The sequence below is a fragment of the Citrus sinensis genome, chromosome 7 (assembly GCF_022201045.2).
Source record: "Citrus sinensis cultivar Valencia sweet orange chromosome 7, DVS_A1.0, whole genome shotgun sequence".
NCBI classification, from domain to species: Eukaryota; Viridiplantae; Streptophyta; class Magnoliopsida; order Sapindales; family Rutaceae; genus Citrus; species Citrus sinensis.
In genome coordinates this window covers 25,511,264-25,527,418 of record NC_068562.1, presented here as the reverse complement: position 1 = coordinate 25,527,418, position 16,155 = coordinate 25,511,264, and the positions used below count along the sequence as shown (strand labels likewise).

At 33.3% G+C, this 16,155-nt stretch overlaps 2 protein-coding genes across 3 annotated transcripts; one reads left to right on the top strand and one right to left on the bottom strand.

The window, feature by feature from the left end:
* Positions 1 to 2,076: 2,076 nt before the first annotated feature.
* LOC102621509 (protein transport protein Sec61 subunit beta) lies at positions 2,077 to 6,199 on the bottom strand. 2 transcript variants are annotated; one of them, XM_025098956.2, is made up of 2 exons: positions 5,990 to 6,199; positions 2,077 to 5,564 (listed from the first exon to the last, which is right to left on the bottom strand). In XM_025098956.2, exon 2 carries the CDS (start codon positions 3,131 to 3,133, stop codon positions 2,195 to 2,197), a length of 939 nt encoding a protein of 312 aa, XP_024954724.1. In that variant the 5' UTR covers positions 3,134 to 5,564; positions 5,990 to 6,199; the 3' UTR covers positions 2,077 to 2,194. The 2 variants fall into 2 exon arrangements, with proteins under 2 accessions (XP_024954724.1, XP_006464569.1); XM_006464506.3 differs by having other exon boundaries at positions 5,090 to 5,564; positions 5,990 to 6,156.
* Positions 6,200 to 12,915: 6,716 nt separating this feature from the next.
* On the top strand, positions 12,916 to 15,534 carry LOC102621216 (uncharacterized). Its single transcript, XM_006464505.4, has 4 exons — positions 12,916 to 13,410; positions 14,159 to 14,242; positions 14,325 to 14,414; positions 15,083 to 15,534. The coding sequence occupies exons 1-4, from the start codon at positions 13,003 to 13,005 to the stop codon at positions 15,341 to 15,343; spliced, it is 843 nt and encodes a 280-aa protein (XP_006464568.1). The 5' UTR covers positions 12,916 to 13,002; the 3' UTR covers positions 15,344 to 15,534.
* The last annotated feature ends 621 nt before the right edge of the window (positions 15,535 to 16,155 follow it).

Genomic DNA, 16,155 nt, shown 5'->3' with positions numbered 1-16,155 from the left:
AATAGTGTGTGTGTGTGGGTGCAAGCACTGAAATGAATAATCTACTATTACAAACTCATAAAACATTACCAAATATACTTGTAATGAAATCAAATCAAACCCTAAACATATAAAATATTTAAATTTCAAACATACCTTATCCACTACTTGATAATGCACCTACTTTTAAGTTTTTTTGAAGTGTTTAAGTTTATCAAAAACCTTTATATTGGAGGTAAGAGATGAAATGGTGAGAGAGGAGAAAATTGTGAGAGGAAATATTGTGAGGTATTGGAAAGTATTCAAAATGGTGAGGTGACGAAATATAGATAGATGGTTCTTTTAAGGGTATTTTTGACTTTTTTCTCCTTCTTGGGACATATGTATGTAATAGGGTATAAATTTATTTAGGGACAAATGGGACATATTAAAAAAAAAAAAAAAACCAACTATCTAATTAAACCTCGCATGCTTAAAATCCTCATGGATTAATTCAAGCGAAGATGCCTTTGGTCATGGAATTACAAGGCAATCTAAGCCACACACAGCTGGAAAGAAAACAATATTTCAGATTTAAAGGAAGGATGGGAAAATCCTAGTATTAGTGGATGTCTCACTAGCATCAGTCGTACTTTATTTTTCTGCAACAACCCTGATATCATATTTCTCTAGCACTTGTCGTACAATTATTAGACCTTTCCAAGGATTGCCAATTTAGAGTAATTTTCTTGAAATCCTAAGCTTTATTCAAGTTATAATTTGACGAGTAATAATATTCACCTAAAAGAATTTTTCAAAACGGTGACAGAAACAACAGTAAAGCCATATGGGATTACGTTAATTAAAAAATAATTTAAAAAATGTAAAACTATGTGGAGTTACTGTTGGTTGAAAACACACATTAACACCAATGTAACATATGGATTTATCGTTGTTTCTGTTACTATTGTGGAAACCATGTGGATAAATATCATTTTTCTAATTTGACTTTTTTTTTTTTTTTTATGATGTGGCTGTGGTTTTATGATTTGGTACTTTCTTGCAATAGAAGATCTAATTAAAACAATGTGTATATAACCAACAAAGTGTTGGCTCTATTGGTAATGGAGTCCTTTTAAGTGGCTTGATTGGGTTTGCTCCCCAGTTCGAGTCATAGGAAAGTCGCCTTTGTTGGAAAAACTTGTGCGCCTCATACAGTTGGAGTCCTCTTTAGGATATTTCGTGGTCAAAAAAAAAAAAAAAAAATGTGTATATATATTTTTTTTTTCAATCTTCGAGCTTCCCAAGTGAAGCCTCGGCCTAACTGTATCCTACTCTCGGTCGGGTGAGTACTGGACCGGGGTTATCATGTTATCCCTAGTGGGACAACTTAATTAATTAGAATTTGTAAAAATGAAAATGGAAGTAAAAAATTGAATCTCGATTATTGTACATTAAACAAAATCTTAAAAAATTAAATTCTACAAGGTCATCTTAATTAACTTACAATAATTTCGAATGACAGTGTACTTTTCAGTTCCCTACAACCCTAAAGAATTAATGTTTGTTGTTCAAAATTTTGCAATGACATTTTGTTTCACTTAAAACTAATAATATGCACATATAAAGTAGGGAGATTGTTAATTTCTTCTCTACTGCAATCAATTTATATCATCTACCTAATGTTGTTTTTATAATAATCAATAATCCTATGATAGCATAAATTTACAATATTATCTCTATTCTCAAATACATTTTTATTTATATTTATTATAAATTAAATAATTCATATGAATAGAAACTAAATAAAAAATTTAAGTACTAAAAATAAGAAATATATGTTTTGATGTGAACAAAAAAAATTAATAATAAAATTTTTTTCATACTTTTTTATTTTGTAAACATTTTCTTATAGTAAATATTTTATAATATTTTAAAATTAAAGGCAAAAAGTACAAGAAAATATTTTTTATTAATTTTTTTCACATCAAAACATATATTTCTTATTTTTAATACTTTATTTTTTTTAATTTTCATTCATGTGATTTATTTAATTTATAATAAAAATGAGTAAAAGTATATTTGAAAATAATAGTAATATTATAAACTTATGCTATTAGAGGAGTTATTAACTATTATGAGAACAACAACGAGACAAATGATATATATTAATTACAATAAAGAGAAAATTGACAATTTCTCTATAAAGTAAATCCATTGCAAACTTTTGATTAAATTACATAAAATAGACAGGCCGTGACAAATGAATACACTTGAGAGCATCAAAACAACACCACTTCAATGGCTCAATGCTACCTTCTTCCATATCATAGCAGCCGAAATCATGTCCACCCTCGCCACCGCTGCCAACGCCACCAATGTTGCGATCATCGGTGAAGTATATACGATTTCCGATAACCCCCTGCATATCTTCATCTGCTGGCAGCCATACAGAATGATTTTGCCCCAGAAAAAACGCCACCTCGGGAAAGCTTTTGATCCTTTCCGAAATCTCCTCCTCCACATTCAGCAATGAAACACTGAACTTAAACGTCTCATAGCAGAAAAGTGAATGTTCCCTCAAGCTTCTGAAAATAACAAACAATTCCCCCTCAACACAAACGAGATAAACCTTGTTGCCTTGAAATGAAAAGGGCATGAAAATTTCTTTAAAACGAGGCAAAGAATCAACCTTGCAGCAAACAACTTTCCCATAGTCACTCACAGCAAATAACTCTCGCCCTTCATATGATATCACATCATCATAATAAAAACCTGCTGCTTCTAATGTTTCCCAAGATTCACTTCTTGCTTTGTAATAAATAAGCTCTCTCTTTTCTCCGCAAATGGCCGTAACAACAAAGTTATATGGGTCACATTCGGGGTCCGAAGATAGAATCGCTTTGTGAATAAGCACTTTCTTGGTTGAAATTTGAGGGAGTTGGAAGTGAGCAGAGCTTAGAGGGTTAATCAAAGTGATTGTTGAAACGTTGTCGTTCATGATTAGCCAACCGGCTGATGATCCGCAGATTGTTTTCCCTCGAGCTGCTGGAAGATTGAAATTGTGGAGCTTGTTTGTTGTTATGCTGAGAAAAGATTTGATATCTTCGTTGTCCTTGGTTGCGGGGAGCAGAAGCCATGGAAGGTCTTGAGCAAGAAAAGTTTGTTTCCGCATTTGTTGAAAGGGATTAAACTGATGAAATATGAAAGTTTTCAGTGGAGTAATGCGTTGGGGAATTTTTCACATTTATAAAGAAAGTTTTCTCTATTCCATGAGGAAAAAGGAAAGTGATTTGAAATAAACTTGTAACACAAAAGATAGAGAAGGAAACTCATATTGAATCCCAGTCATTTTAGGAGATGTAAAAAATCCCATGCTCAGTATTTTTTTTTTCCTCCCTTAAATGTACTATTTTTCCTGTGTTTTAAAATGGGATAAAGATGCACTTTCCAAGAAACTAAATATAATTGTCATCTGCCATTGGATTTGGATCCTTAAAAGAATAGGAAAGAATCCCACAAGAACATTTCAAACAAAGATCAAAGTTGCCTTCAACTTCTTTCTGAAACCCTCACACAAAAGATCAACATTGTCCCAAGGTTTCTAAAAGACTAATGATTTCTGCAGTGGTAATACAAAAAGAATATGCATGCGCAAATGAAGGCCTCAAGTATATCAAACCTATCAACATTAGCAAATTTCAACAGACAGAAAACAGCAAACAAGCACACAAGAGCAAGGTGAAGGAACTGGTTTTATGCCCGCCAATAGAACAGTGCGACAAGCTTCTTCAAGATAGATAAGCAAACTAATTCATAAAGGCTGTGGACACCCAAATGGTATCTGATTGTGGGACTCAAAACAAAGAAACAAAAATGATTAATCCTGAGGTCTTGGATGACCCAACTTTAAGCCATAGATTCTAGAGACAATAGCAAGTTCCTGACAGTCTGTAAATTGGACTTTTATTTAACCAAATGTGAGTTATATCATTATATCACATATGAAAACCAGCATCCAACATAAAAAAATCCATCTTTAATAGTAATATTTTCCTTAGATGAAAACCAAGACTAAAATCCTGTAGTCTCTACAGCATTGAAGAAGGCTCATTCATTTTTCATACAACTCTGAATTTTTCAGGGAACTTAGCCTGCTATAGATATAGACCCTGGGATCAAGTTCTATGTTTCAGATCCCACCGCTTTCGCTATTATTCCCCTGCCATCTGAAAATTTCAACTTCTGGGTCCAATAATGAAATTGCACCAAATATCAGTTACACTATAGCTGAATTTATGGTTGTTTCAATCACCAAACAGCACATTTAACTTGGGTGTTATATTCCTCAGCAAATTGTGGCATCTGCTTTAATTTCTTGCAGGAGGTCATAGCTAGTAGTCTCTATGGTTGCCAGTAGTTCAATGATAGAACTGGCAATTTCCAAGGGATTTTTCCTTTAGAAAGAAGCTAGTCCAAGTATGGTAACATAAGGAGTGAATTGGTTCCGGTATTTAAACTCAAAACCATCCACAATCAGTCTCTTGCTGAATCCCCCACTAAAAGGATCAACAGAGTCATAAGGATTAATCTGTTTCTGAATTCCCTACTACAGAGATCAACAGAGTCTTAAGAATTCAATATCCCTAAAAAGTCTAACAATCATCACCAAATAACTTTTGATTTTTACTTTAGTGATACTACAGGATTGTCGTTATAACTCCTATAATCAACTCCGTTTTAGTCAAAATCGTTTTGTACATGATGCAGCAAATGACAGCCTTGTGAAGTCAAATCTATCAAGAAAAGCCGAATTCAATGGATTTAACAAACAGAAGACATGGACACACAACTGGAAAGGTGAGAAAGATGATAAAACTGACATTATATCATTTTATATATAATAGAAAGACATGCTTCTTCCACTTTGATTGATAATCCATAAAGGCCACAGACACCCAAGTACAAAACTGTTGATCAGACAATGGAACAAGAATGATTAATCCAGACGTGCCTGATGACCCAGCTTTGAGCTATGGATTATAAAGACCATATCAAGTTCCAAAAATTGAACTTTATTTAAACCACATGTAATGAAGATAATTATATGCAGCCAACATCCAACACAAAATTCATCCAAATAGTAACATTTTCAATTAGAAGAAAAGATTGATATTTTGCAGTCTTTAAGGCATTGAATAAGAGTCATTCTCTCCAGAGTTACAACTACATTAAGCAACCTCAACCACCAGTAAACTGAACGAAAGCTAAATCTGGTTTTCAAAATCCAGACACATCATACCGAATTTAGATTTAGTATGCTATCAAATTCAGGCTGCTCTACTCTTTTCGGACAAAGTAAAGCTTTCCCATGACATGAAGAACAGCAACAAAGGCAATGAATCCAATGCTCATGACAAGCACAACATTCGGAGAGATCTTAAGTCCTGGAGCATCATCTGTGTAAAACTGGAGCATGGTACCAGCTGCACCTCCCGAGGCCCCAGCCCCAGCCCCAGCCCCAGCACTGCTCGTCCTCCTCCTACGCATATTTGCAGTAGCTGCTGCGCTTCCTCTGGGCGGTGCAGGTCCGGTCAAAGCCATTTCTGCAATATCACTCAAAAATTTAAATTACCCATTTCAAAAATATCTAAAACAAAAGCTTCCAATTACCAATTAACTAAAAGCACCTACGCGATTCACAGTCGCAGATCAACAATTGTTCAATTCAACTCAAACTAACAAAGAAAGATCCGTTAATAATTCTCAAGATTACCAGCTGTTTCGAACTCTTCGATTTTGGGTTGTTTGGGACGAAGATAATTTGATCAAAATTAATTTTGAATTTCCAATTTCATGATTTATGAAAGTTATTAAATAATCAAGAATTAAAAAAAAAAACCTAGGCCTAGAAATTTTGCTAATATAAAAATCAGATCTAGATAATTAACGCATCAACTTATCAGAAAATAATAAATAGATGAATTAAAAAGCATGTATCAGATCCAAATAAATGGATAGAATAACTCACTGACTCCACTCGAAAAATTTCAGATCGTCGAAGAAGCAGCAATTGCAAATTTTGATTCGTAAAACCACGATGGGAATTGGGAAGACTCTTATATGAAGCCTTCGCTTGTCAATTTTATACGTGCTATGTCACTACAACGCTTTCCGGCCAATAGATTTAAGCCACGTCATTATAAGTTTACAGCAATTTTTCTTTTTTCTTTTTTCTTTTTTAAGTTTTGTAGATGTTAATTATTCGAATTTCTTCAGTAATTAACAACTAAATCCAGGGGTCCGCCCGTCCGGCTATCACAGCATATCCCACTTTTTGTCTTTTGTTATTGGCAAATTGCACTTAACTTCTTACTCTCTATTTTATTATATTTTGACCCTATTGTGATAAAAAAAAAATTACAGTTAATTCATTACTCTAACCCCTAAAATCACTCCTTAAAGTTCAAATGCATTTTCATTTAATATTTTTTTATTTCTAAACCATCCTCGTATAACAAATACATTTATGGGTTCAAATAGTCTTTTCTTTTAATTTTTAGTTTTTACCCATTAAAGTTATTTCATCATGTACAAAATATAATTCTCTAAGATAATAAAATCTAAAAAAAAATATTTTATAGTGGGCGTTTGAGATTTGAGAAAATGAAGGAAAGAAGGGGGGAAATGAGGGAGAGAGAGGAGAGAGAAAAAAAGAAAAGAAAAGAGTAACTATTAAAAATTAAAATAATGTCAATGAGTATTGTCTCACGGCATGTGCAAATACAATTGCACCTACAAATTATAGCTTTAAATTCTTCATGTTTAGAAGCGGCTAAAAGATTCGATAGTTGAAATAGAAAGTTTGAGCAATTCATATGTAATCATGACAATAAAATTAGCGGTGATTGTATGCTTTTTTTTTTTTAACTTATAATGATTAGAACCAAAATGAGAAATACATTTTTGGAACCAACTGTGAGGGTGAATAATATTTTTCTACCTTAATTTTTATAAGGGTATAATTAAATTCTATATGATCAAAGTAGTCAATGGTTAAATAATATATATATATATATATATATATATATATGAGAAATTATCATTCATATACCCTATAGATGCTCTGTTATAAAAAATACTACAATACTTTGATGGTGTATCAATCGTCCACCCTAAGTTGACAAAATGTATCTGCCGTCCACCAAACTGTTACTTGTCGTTTAAATAGGATAACGCTAGAGGGGTAATTTAGTCTTTTCATTTGATACAAGTGATAATTTAAGAGTATACAAATGATAATAAAAGAATTTAAGGGTATACAAGTGATAATTTTCAAGGGCAAAATCGTTAATTCACTATTATTCCATTAACTGTCAAACGACAGCTAACGGTTTGGTGGTTGGCAGATAGCTTTTGTCAATTTAGGGTGGACGATTGATACACCTCAAAGTATTGCAGTATTTTTGATAACAGAGCATCAATATATATATATGGATGAGAATGGACTAATCACATTTAAAAAACAGCGTTAATATTTGCCCCAAGTCACAGTGGCGGATCTAGAAAAATAATTTACCAGGGGCTAAATTAGATAATAGTAAAATATAAAAAACTAAAATTTTGAATATATAAAATATTTACTAATACATTTATAATTAGTCTTTACGCATTTTTGTTATGCAATAGACTCATTATCAATATTATTAAATTTATTGTTTCTTATATAAACAACTAAACTATCACTTATCCCATCCGATTCCAAAGATGATTCTTCATGAGTTTTATTACTGAAAACGTTTGTTCCACTATTATTATATAAACTGGAAGAATTAACCATATTTTTTAGAATAGAAAATATTTTGGGTGGTGGGCTATCATTATTTTTAATTAAAATATAGATTTTTATATTTTTTAAAAGTTAAAGTTTAAATTTTATGGGGGTTTATATTTTATAGTGACTATTTTAATAAATTTAATGGGGACTAATTAGAAAATTAAAATATTTTTCTCTTTTATTTTTAAATTGTTTTTTGGCCAGTGGGGGAGCCCCCACTGGTCATGTGCTGCATCCGCCCCTGCCGGGTCAAACCCCGAGTCAAAACCCAAAAATCCCTAAAAATCGACGTCGTTTTGATATTGATTTTTTTTTTAATTTGAGTGCCAACGCTGTGTCGAGCATTTATTTTCCTTCAATTTCCGTTTCAACTACACGACATCATTTGATAATGAATTCTTTTAATTTAAGCATTCTGTCGGGCGTATGCTTTCTCCTTCAATTTCTATTTCAACTACAGCACTCTAGCTACAAAACCATGAGTACATAATCTCTTAATTGTTTTCTTCATTTTGGGCACTGGATTTAGCTTAGATAAATGTGAAAAAAGCAAAATAAAAGCTTGAATAAAGATGATACCTCAAATTGCAGTGGGTAAGAACATTTTCCCTGAAAGTTGAGTTTCAACATTTACAGTGGAGATTTGATTGGTTCCTCAAAGTTGAGTTTCAATTTGTACGTGGGTTTAGCCATAAGATAACGTATTGGTTCCTCAACTTTTACTTAAATCTTGAGCTGTTTCATTTTGAATTGAATCTTGAGCTGTTTCATTTTGAATCTTGAGCATTTGTTTCTATATTATCCTTTCTAAATTTAATGAATTTGGGATAATTAATTAATATTATTATGAATTTGTTTCTAAATTTAATGAATCTTGAGCTATTTCATTTTGAATTGTGAGCTGAATCCTGAGCATTTGTTTCTATATTGTTGTTTCTAAATTTAATGAATTTGGGATAATTAATAATATTCTGAATTATTTTAATTTGTTTCTAAATTTAATGAATCTTGAACTATTTGATTTTGAATAGAATCTTGAGTTGTTTGATTTTGAATCGTGAGCATTTGTTTCAATATCATCTAAATTTAATGAATTTGGGATAATTAATTAATAATGTTCTAAATTATTTTAATTTGCAATAATAATGGACTAGGTTGATGAAGTAGAGGAATTACAGGATCCACAGGAGGCTGATTTTGAAGGAAATAGTGAAAAATTGGTGGAAAAAGTTGAGGCTAAGGTTGGGATGTGTTTTAATAGTTTTGATGAAACGTTTGAATATTACAAAACTTATGTCCAACAAGAGGAGTTTCCAGTGATGCTGAGATCTTGTAAAAAGGGGGATGATGAGAGTATGAGATATGTGACATTTACTTATGGGCGAAATGACAAGTCAAAAAGCAAATCCAATCATGGTTTGCGAATTCAACCTAATTAGAAAATTGGATGCAATGCTAAAATTGGAGGACGTTTGAATTTTGTTAGTGGAAAATGGGTAATTTGAAATTTGTACCTTAAACACAACCATGCGTAAGTCCGAGCAAGAGTAGGGATTATTGATATAAACGTACCATTAGTCCTTATGTAAAAAAGCAGCTTGAAATACATGAAGAAAAATGAATTAAAATGGCTCAAAGTTTCAAGTCTATTGTTGTTGAGGCTGATGGCTTTGAAAATGTCCCATTATTAGAAATCGATGCTTGAAATCATGTTGACAAAAATGAGGTGGTTAAGGCTTGGAGAAGGGGATGTTGTTGAATTCAGAATTATTTTTACAAAATGCAAGCAAAGAATGATTGATTTTTTCTTCAGTCTTGACTTGGATGAGGAGGGTTGGTTAAAAAATGTATTTTTGGTAGATTCAAGAAGCAGGGGCAACATGCAGAGACTTTAGAAATATTGTTACATTTGACATCACATACCTTACGAATAAGTATGACATGCCATTTGCTCCTTTTGTTGGAGTTAATCATCACGGTCATTCTATTTTGTTAGGATGTAGGTGATTTCGGATGAGGACACAAAGACACTTACGTTCATTTGACATATGACTATTATGTATATCTAGTTGTCCTCCCCTTGGAATCATCACAGACCAAGACAAAGCGATGAAAAATGCAATTCAGATTATTTTTCCAAATACTAAGGATTGATGGTGTTTGTGGCATATCCTGAAGAAGGTGCTTGAGAAATTGCGAAGGTAGTCAGAATATCATGGCATTAGAGTTTCATTGCATTCTGTTGTTTATGATTCACAGACTTCTGTTAAATTTGGGAAGCTTGACATGATATGTCAGATAAATATGATCTTGGTAGTAATCAGTAGTTAAATGGTTTATATGAGGAAATATATCGTTGGGTTCCATGTTTTGTTAAAACTACTTTTTAGGTTGGCATGTCAACCACTTAACGTAGTAAGAATATAAATGCTTTTTGCCGGCATTTCAATCACTTAACGTAGTGAGAGTATAAATGCTTTCTTTGATAGGCATGTTAACTCAAAAACAACTTTGAAGCAATTTGTGGATAAATATGATAAAGCAATAGAAAGTAAAATTGAGAAAAGATGGCAAGCAAATGCTAGGAGTTTCAGCCAACGAATGCCATGTCATACTAATTTCGCAATAGGAAAACAAGTTAAAGAAGCATACACGACTTGCAAGTTTCAAGAATTTCAACAGGAGCTAATGGATAAGATGTATTGTTAGGTTTACAGTTGTGAGGGATCAGAATATGAAGTTATTGAAAATGATGGAAAGAGTGAAGAGAAGACTTTCAAAGTTATTTTTTGAAAAAGATGACAATGAAATTTGTTGTATTAAATGTTTGAGTGTAAAGGGACTGTTTGCAAATACTCCATTGCAGTGTTGATACGTAACCATATAAAATTACTTCCTGAGAAGTATATCATATGAAGATGAGGAAAAGATGTGCGGAGATACTACAATAGAGTGAAAGTCAGTTATAATGTAAGGAGTTCGAGCATTGAACATCAGGGATACAAAGAAGGGTGTGCTGCTTTTTATGATGTTGCTCATGTAACTTCAAAAAATAAAGAAAGTCATAAAATTGTTTTGGCTTGGATCGAGAAAGTAATAAAGGATGTATATCTAAATATTCGTTCTGAAAGCAACGATACAACTATTGTTGGTGGGGCCAAAAGTTGCATTGAAATGATACAGGATCCAGTAGTATATTGTCGTAAGGGTCATCCACCTTGTCAAAGAAAGCAAAAGCAATTTAAAAAGCCAAAATAGAAGTCGAACAATGCTTCATAAAGTACAACTGTAGAGGTAATCTATTACATCAAAGCAATTTTAATTAATTTATCACATTCATTTTCAATTAATTTAATACATATTTTAAATGTGCCTTGCTTGCTTTCATAGGACTCAGAGGTACACGATTTATCTTCTCAGGTGGCTACTACAATCCCAACACAAGAGAGCAATATGGCTATTATATATATATATATATATATATATATATATCGAATAAAGCCTTCAAATGTTTACAGTCCTCTAATGCTACTCTGGTGAAGATTAAACTGTCATCCGCAAATAATTGGTGGGAGACTTGTGCATCTTTGTAGAAATGAATCCCATGAATGTGCCTTTGTTTTTCTACCTGCACAAGGAGGTTGGAAAACGCCTATGTACACATTAAAAAAAGATAGGGAGAAAGAGGACATCCCTGTCTAAGCCCTCTTTGTGGGTGAATTAATCATGTAACTATTCTATTGATAACAACAGAAAAAGAAGTTATTGTAATACAATGCATAATTAGATCCACCTATTTGGTTTAAAAGCCTAGCTTTAATATTGTATGCTTCAAAAAATTTCACTTCACTATATCATAAGCCTTGCTAACATCTAACTTAAGAGCCACCGGCCCATGCTTTTTCCCCTTACTATGTTTGATTTTGTGTAAACATTCATAACCAATTATTATATTTTCAGTAATTAGACGATTAGAAATAAAAACACTTTGAGTTGGGGGTATAACCTGATGGAGAATTTGTTTCAACCTATTTGCAATTGTTTTTGCCACAATCCTATAAATAACATTACATAAACTTATTGGCCTAAAGTCTGTCACTCTCTGAGGTTTATGAATTTTCGGGATCAATACAATGTGGGTGTGATTAAGAGGAGTAATAGTACCTTTATCATTCAGGATGTGGAGACAAGTGGAAATGATGCCAAGCTTTACTGAGTTCCCATGCTTTTAGAAAAAGGTTGTTGGCAGTCCATCAAGTTCGGAAGCTTTGTTTGGGCACATTTGGGAAAGGGATGTTGAAACTTTCTCCTCCGTGAAAGGCAAATCCAGGTGGCTGTTCATTTCTGAGTTGACCTTCAGCCTCAATCCTGTTAGAGCAACCTCTATTTGCTCTTCTGATGGGCTGGATGTAGCAAATAAATTCTCAAAGTACTGCAAAACTCTTTCTTGATCCCCTCTCGATCATCAACCCACGCATCTTGCTGGTTCATGACTCCCCATATTTAGTTCTTTCTTTTTCTAGATGAAGCTTTTAAGTGAAAATACTTTGTGTTCTTATCCCCTTCCTTCAACCAATCCGCTCGAGATCTTTGCTTACAATACACTTCCTCGTCTAGTAACATTTTTTCAATTTGTTCCTTCGTGCTTTTGATTTTATTTACTTCTTCCCATTGTTTAAAATTGTGCTTCATTTCAAAAAGTTTTTTCTTTAACTGTTTTAGCTTTTCTTTTTAGCCTTCAAACTCTTTTTTGCTCCACATCTGCAGCTGTGCCAGAGAATTGTTGGTGCTCTTTTAAAAATCTTTACAGGATCCCCCTTACTCCACCTTCCACACTTCATCCATTCCTCTTTCACTATGTTTTTACAAGCATTATAATAGCTCCACATATCCTCATAAAACACTCTTGGGCGGGAATTCTTAATTCATATTTCTTCTGTACTTTTAACCAAATATAGAAAAACAATAAATTCTATCACTAATCTAGCCAAAGTCGAGGAGGGTCAAGACAAATTTATTCCCGTCTTACGATTGCTTTACGTGGCAAGAGACCATTCGACCAAGTTTATTCTTCAAATGTAAACGCCAGTTCCGGATCACAGCCCTCAGTGAACCCTGAAACCCGGTTTCCCCTGCAACTAGCCCAAAACCCAAAACCCCCAATCAATCAACCGGCCGAAAAGAGGAAAAAAAAAATTCCCAAAAAAATGATCAGAAGAAGAGTATCTTCACTTCTCTCAACTTCAATCCTCAACAACATTGCAGTAGTTCGCTCAATACCCACTTTAAACCATAGAGCAGTTCCATTCCAATCCCTTCAATTTGCACAATGCCCTAATTCAACCCCGAACGAGCAAATTTCGAGTCAATTTGTTATGGGCATTAGGTCTTTTAGCCTATTAAGCTTGAATGATTTGAGAGACAAAGTGCCTAGAAAGCAAAAGACAAGAAAAGGAAGAGGTATTGGGTCAGGTAAAGGGAAGACTGCAGGGAGAGGCCACAAGGGACAGAAGGCAAGAGGAACTATGAAGTTTGGATTTGAAGGTGGTCAAACGCCAATGCGTCGTCGTTTGCCCAAACGTGGGTTTAAGAACCCTTTTAGCCTCACCTTTCAGGTACCCTTTTGATTATATCATGAGATAATGCGGGAATTAATTTCCTTTTTAGCTGTGATTGTGTTGTTGTTGCTGAGAATATGTGTGTATTTATCGCTTGATGTCAAGTTAGCACGTTAGGTTAAATGCAATTTGATGTAAATGGAGTGAAATTTTATGCTTTTGCCTAAGCTCAGGTTGTACCTAAGTGGGGAATATGAATTTTGCTTAATTAACTTGATCTCATCGGGGGGAATCCATTGTTTTGCTTAAGAATCGGATCTTGTTCACAATTGTGAGCTTTTAGCACAAATAAGATATATCTGCCAAATGACTATGAAATTGGATTCTTTTACATGCTAGCGTAGAAATGACAGACAGTTTTTTGGATGCTATTTTGTTTTTTGAGGAAGATCCGTCCCTCCAAATATGTATATGATGGTTTCAATTTCATCTTTAGCGCTAGTATAGAAGAAATGTCAATAGGTACCTTGAAAGTTAATTCATTGGGATATGGGTTAATTGCCTTTGTTTATGTGCTTGCAAAGTTTTAGAAATCTTCTAGGTGATTTTATTTAATTTCAGTACCATCCAATTTAAAGAAGATAGAAGATGTTGAAACTTTCGTAGCTTATATTCTTTGTTTGAAGATGATGTATTAATTATACTCCCATTGGCATTATGTGTTTAAGCTTCTGTTTCAAGGAGGTTTTCAATGTGTCTCATTTCTTCTGGTTCACTCCTTGATGTTGCGTATCTTTTCTGGCAGCCAGTAGGTTTGGGAAAGATTGCATATCTAATAAATGCAGGGAAGATAGATTCTCATGAATTAATTACAATGAAAACTCTCAAGGTACTGGAACTTCTCTATTTCTGAGTCTTTATTGTTCCATCTGTGTGGTGTGATGCATGGTGATAATTATCCTATTCTATAGGATGCTGGAGCAATAGGGAAGCAGATAGAAGATGGAGTAAGATTGATGGGTCGTGGAGCTGAAAAGATCAAGTGGCCAATTCATCTTGAGGTAATTGTACATCTTAGGTTAGAGATTGTATTTCTTATTGTTCTATTCAGACTTACCGAGAAATCTAGGATGTGATTGGAAAATAAAACCTCTCAGTTTCAATCCTAATGCTCGGGATGTCCAAAAGAAACATAATGAAAAGAAGAATTCTTAGATCCTGTAATAGACGTTACTAACTTCCGCGACTTGATCTTCACAAGAGATGATTATACTTTCCGCAGCCTCTCTCCCTCTGTGGTACTTCTGTGCACCTTATTGTCATAATTACCTTAATTAATGATTTAAATATAAAATTTGCACAAAATGGAAAAGATTAAAGCATCTCTCTTTAGACAGTTGTGCCTCTCTAGAATATTCAAAACTCAATCTCTTTAACATTTATGAATGAATTGACATAAGCTTATACTTTTTGATCGCTGGACATATTCTCCTGCTGTTCCTCGTAAGGTCATCAATTTCTACACTTAGTAGCACTATACACACTACAACCTTATTACCTTAATAGTTAGGATAGTGGTAACAAGTAGATGCTTTGAGGGTTTGAGCCACTGACTCTGTTTCTGGAAACAAAGACTTAACCCATCAAACCAGAGATTGTGGTTAATTTGCAGAATACACTTTGCCTTTTCCTTTATTTTAAAGTCGCAATTCTGTTACTACATTAACAGGCGTCAAGAGTAACCGTTAGGGCAAAAGCAGCAGTTGAAGCTGCCGGTGGTTCTGTCAGAAGAGTGCATTACAACAAGCTGGGTTTGCGGGCATTGCTAAAGCCGGAGTGGTTTGAGAAGAAGGGAAGGTTGCTGCCAAGACCAGCTAGGCCGCCTCCTAAACTGCAAGATAAAGTTGATAGCATTGGTCGTCTTCCTGCACCCACCAAACCCATTCCATTTTTCTCCGAAGAGGGAGCAGCAGCCTCCCCATCTGCCTAGGCTATCAAAATTATCAGTCAGTTGGTTTCATCTTCAGATTTTGTATTTCCAACATAAATTATCACACAGGCTGATGATTTTGATAGATTTTGATCATGGTTGAATGTTTTTTCCCTGCATGGTCATGTAGAACGGGTGAACTTTCATTTTTACTTTGTCACTATTATTATTAATATTATTAACTTTTCTGGCATTGATCTTAAAAATGGGCGCCTTCTTTGGGCAGCCATTTGCTTTGTCTACATTCCTGTTGTGCTCATTAAGGAGTGGGGTTCCTTAATCGATTTTAATTAGTTGAAAGAAAATATATCAGAAGAATGGACTCACCTGTGTTGCAACCGTTGCAACATACGACTACTTTTGTCATTTTGTAGTTTGATTACACCACACCACCTTGTATTTTCTGTAAAATTAAATAGGTACTAAAAGTTACAAATTTTTACATATAAATCCTTTTTTGATAAAATAGCATTTGAAAAGAATTTTAATGATGGTTATTATTTATCATTAATATCATTATTATTATCTAATATTATTGCTATTAAATTTTATTATTTTATTTATATTAATTATCATTATTTATTATTATTACTATCATTAATGTCATTAATAATAATAATATTCTTATTATTCAAATTTATTACTTTTATTATTTTAATTGTTATTATACTGTAATCAAATCATTATTATTAATATTAATATTATTGTTATTATTAAAATATATTTAACTTTATTATTTTAATTATTATCATTATTAATATTATTATTGCCGTTACTTTTATTGTTGTTGTTGTTGCTGTTATTATTATTAT

Coding starts and splice junctions, on each gene's coding strand:
- LOC102621216 (XM_006464505.4), top strand. CDS start 13,003: ATGATCAGAAGAAGAGTATCTTCACTTCTCTCAACTTCAATCCTCAAC. Junction 14,243..14,324: donor TTACAATGAAAACTCTCAAG/GTACTGGAACTT, acceptor CCTATTCTATAG/GATGCTGGAGCAATAGGGAA. Junction 14,415..15,082: donor AGTGGCCAATTCATCTTGAG/GTAATTGTACAT, acceptor CTACATTAACAG/GCGTCAAGAGTAACCGTTAG.
- LOC102621509 (XM_025098956.2), bottom strand. CDS start 3,133: ATGCGGAAACAAACTTTTCTTGCTCAAGACCTTCCATGGCTTCTGCTC.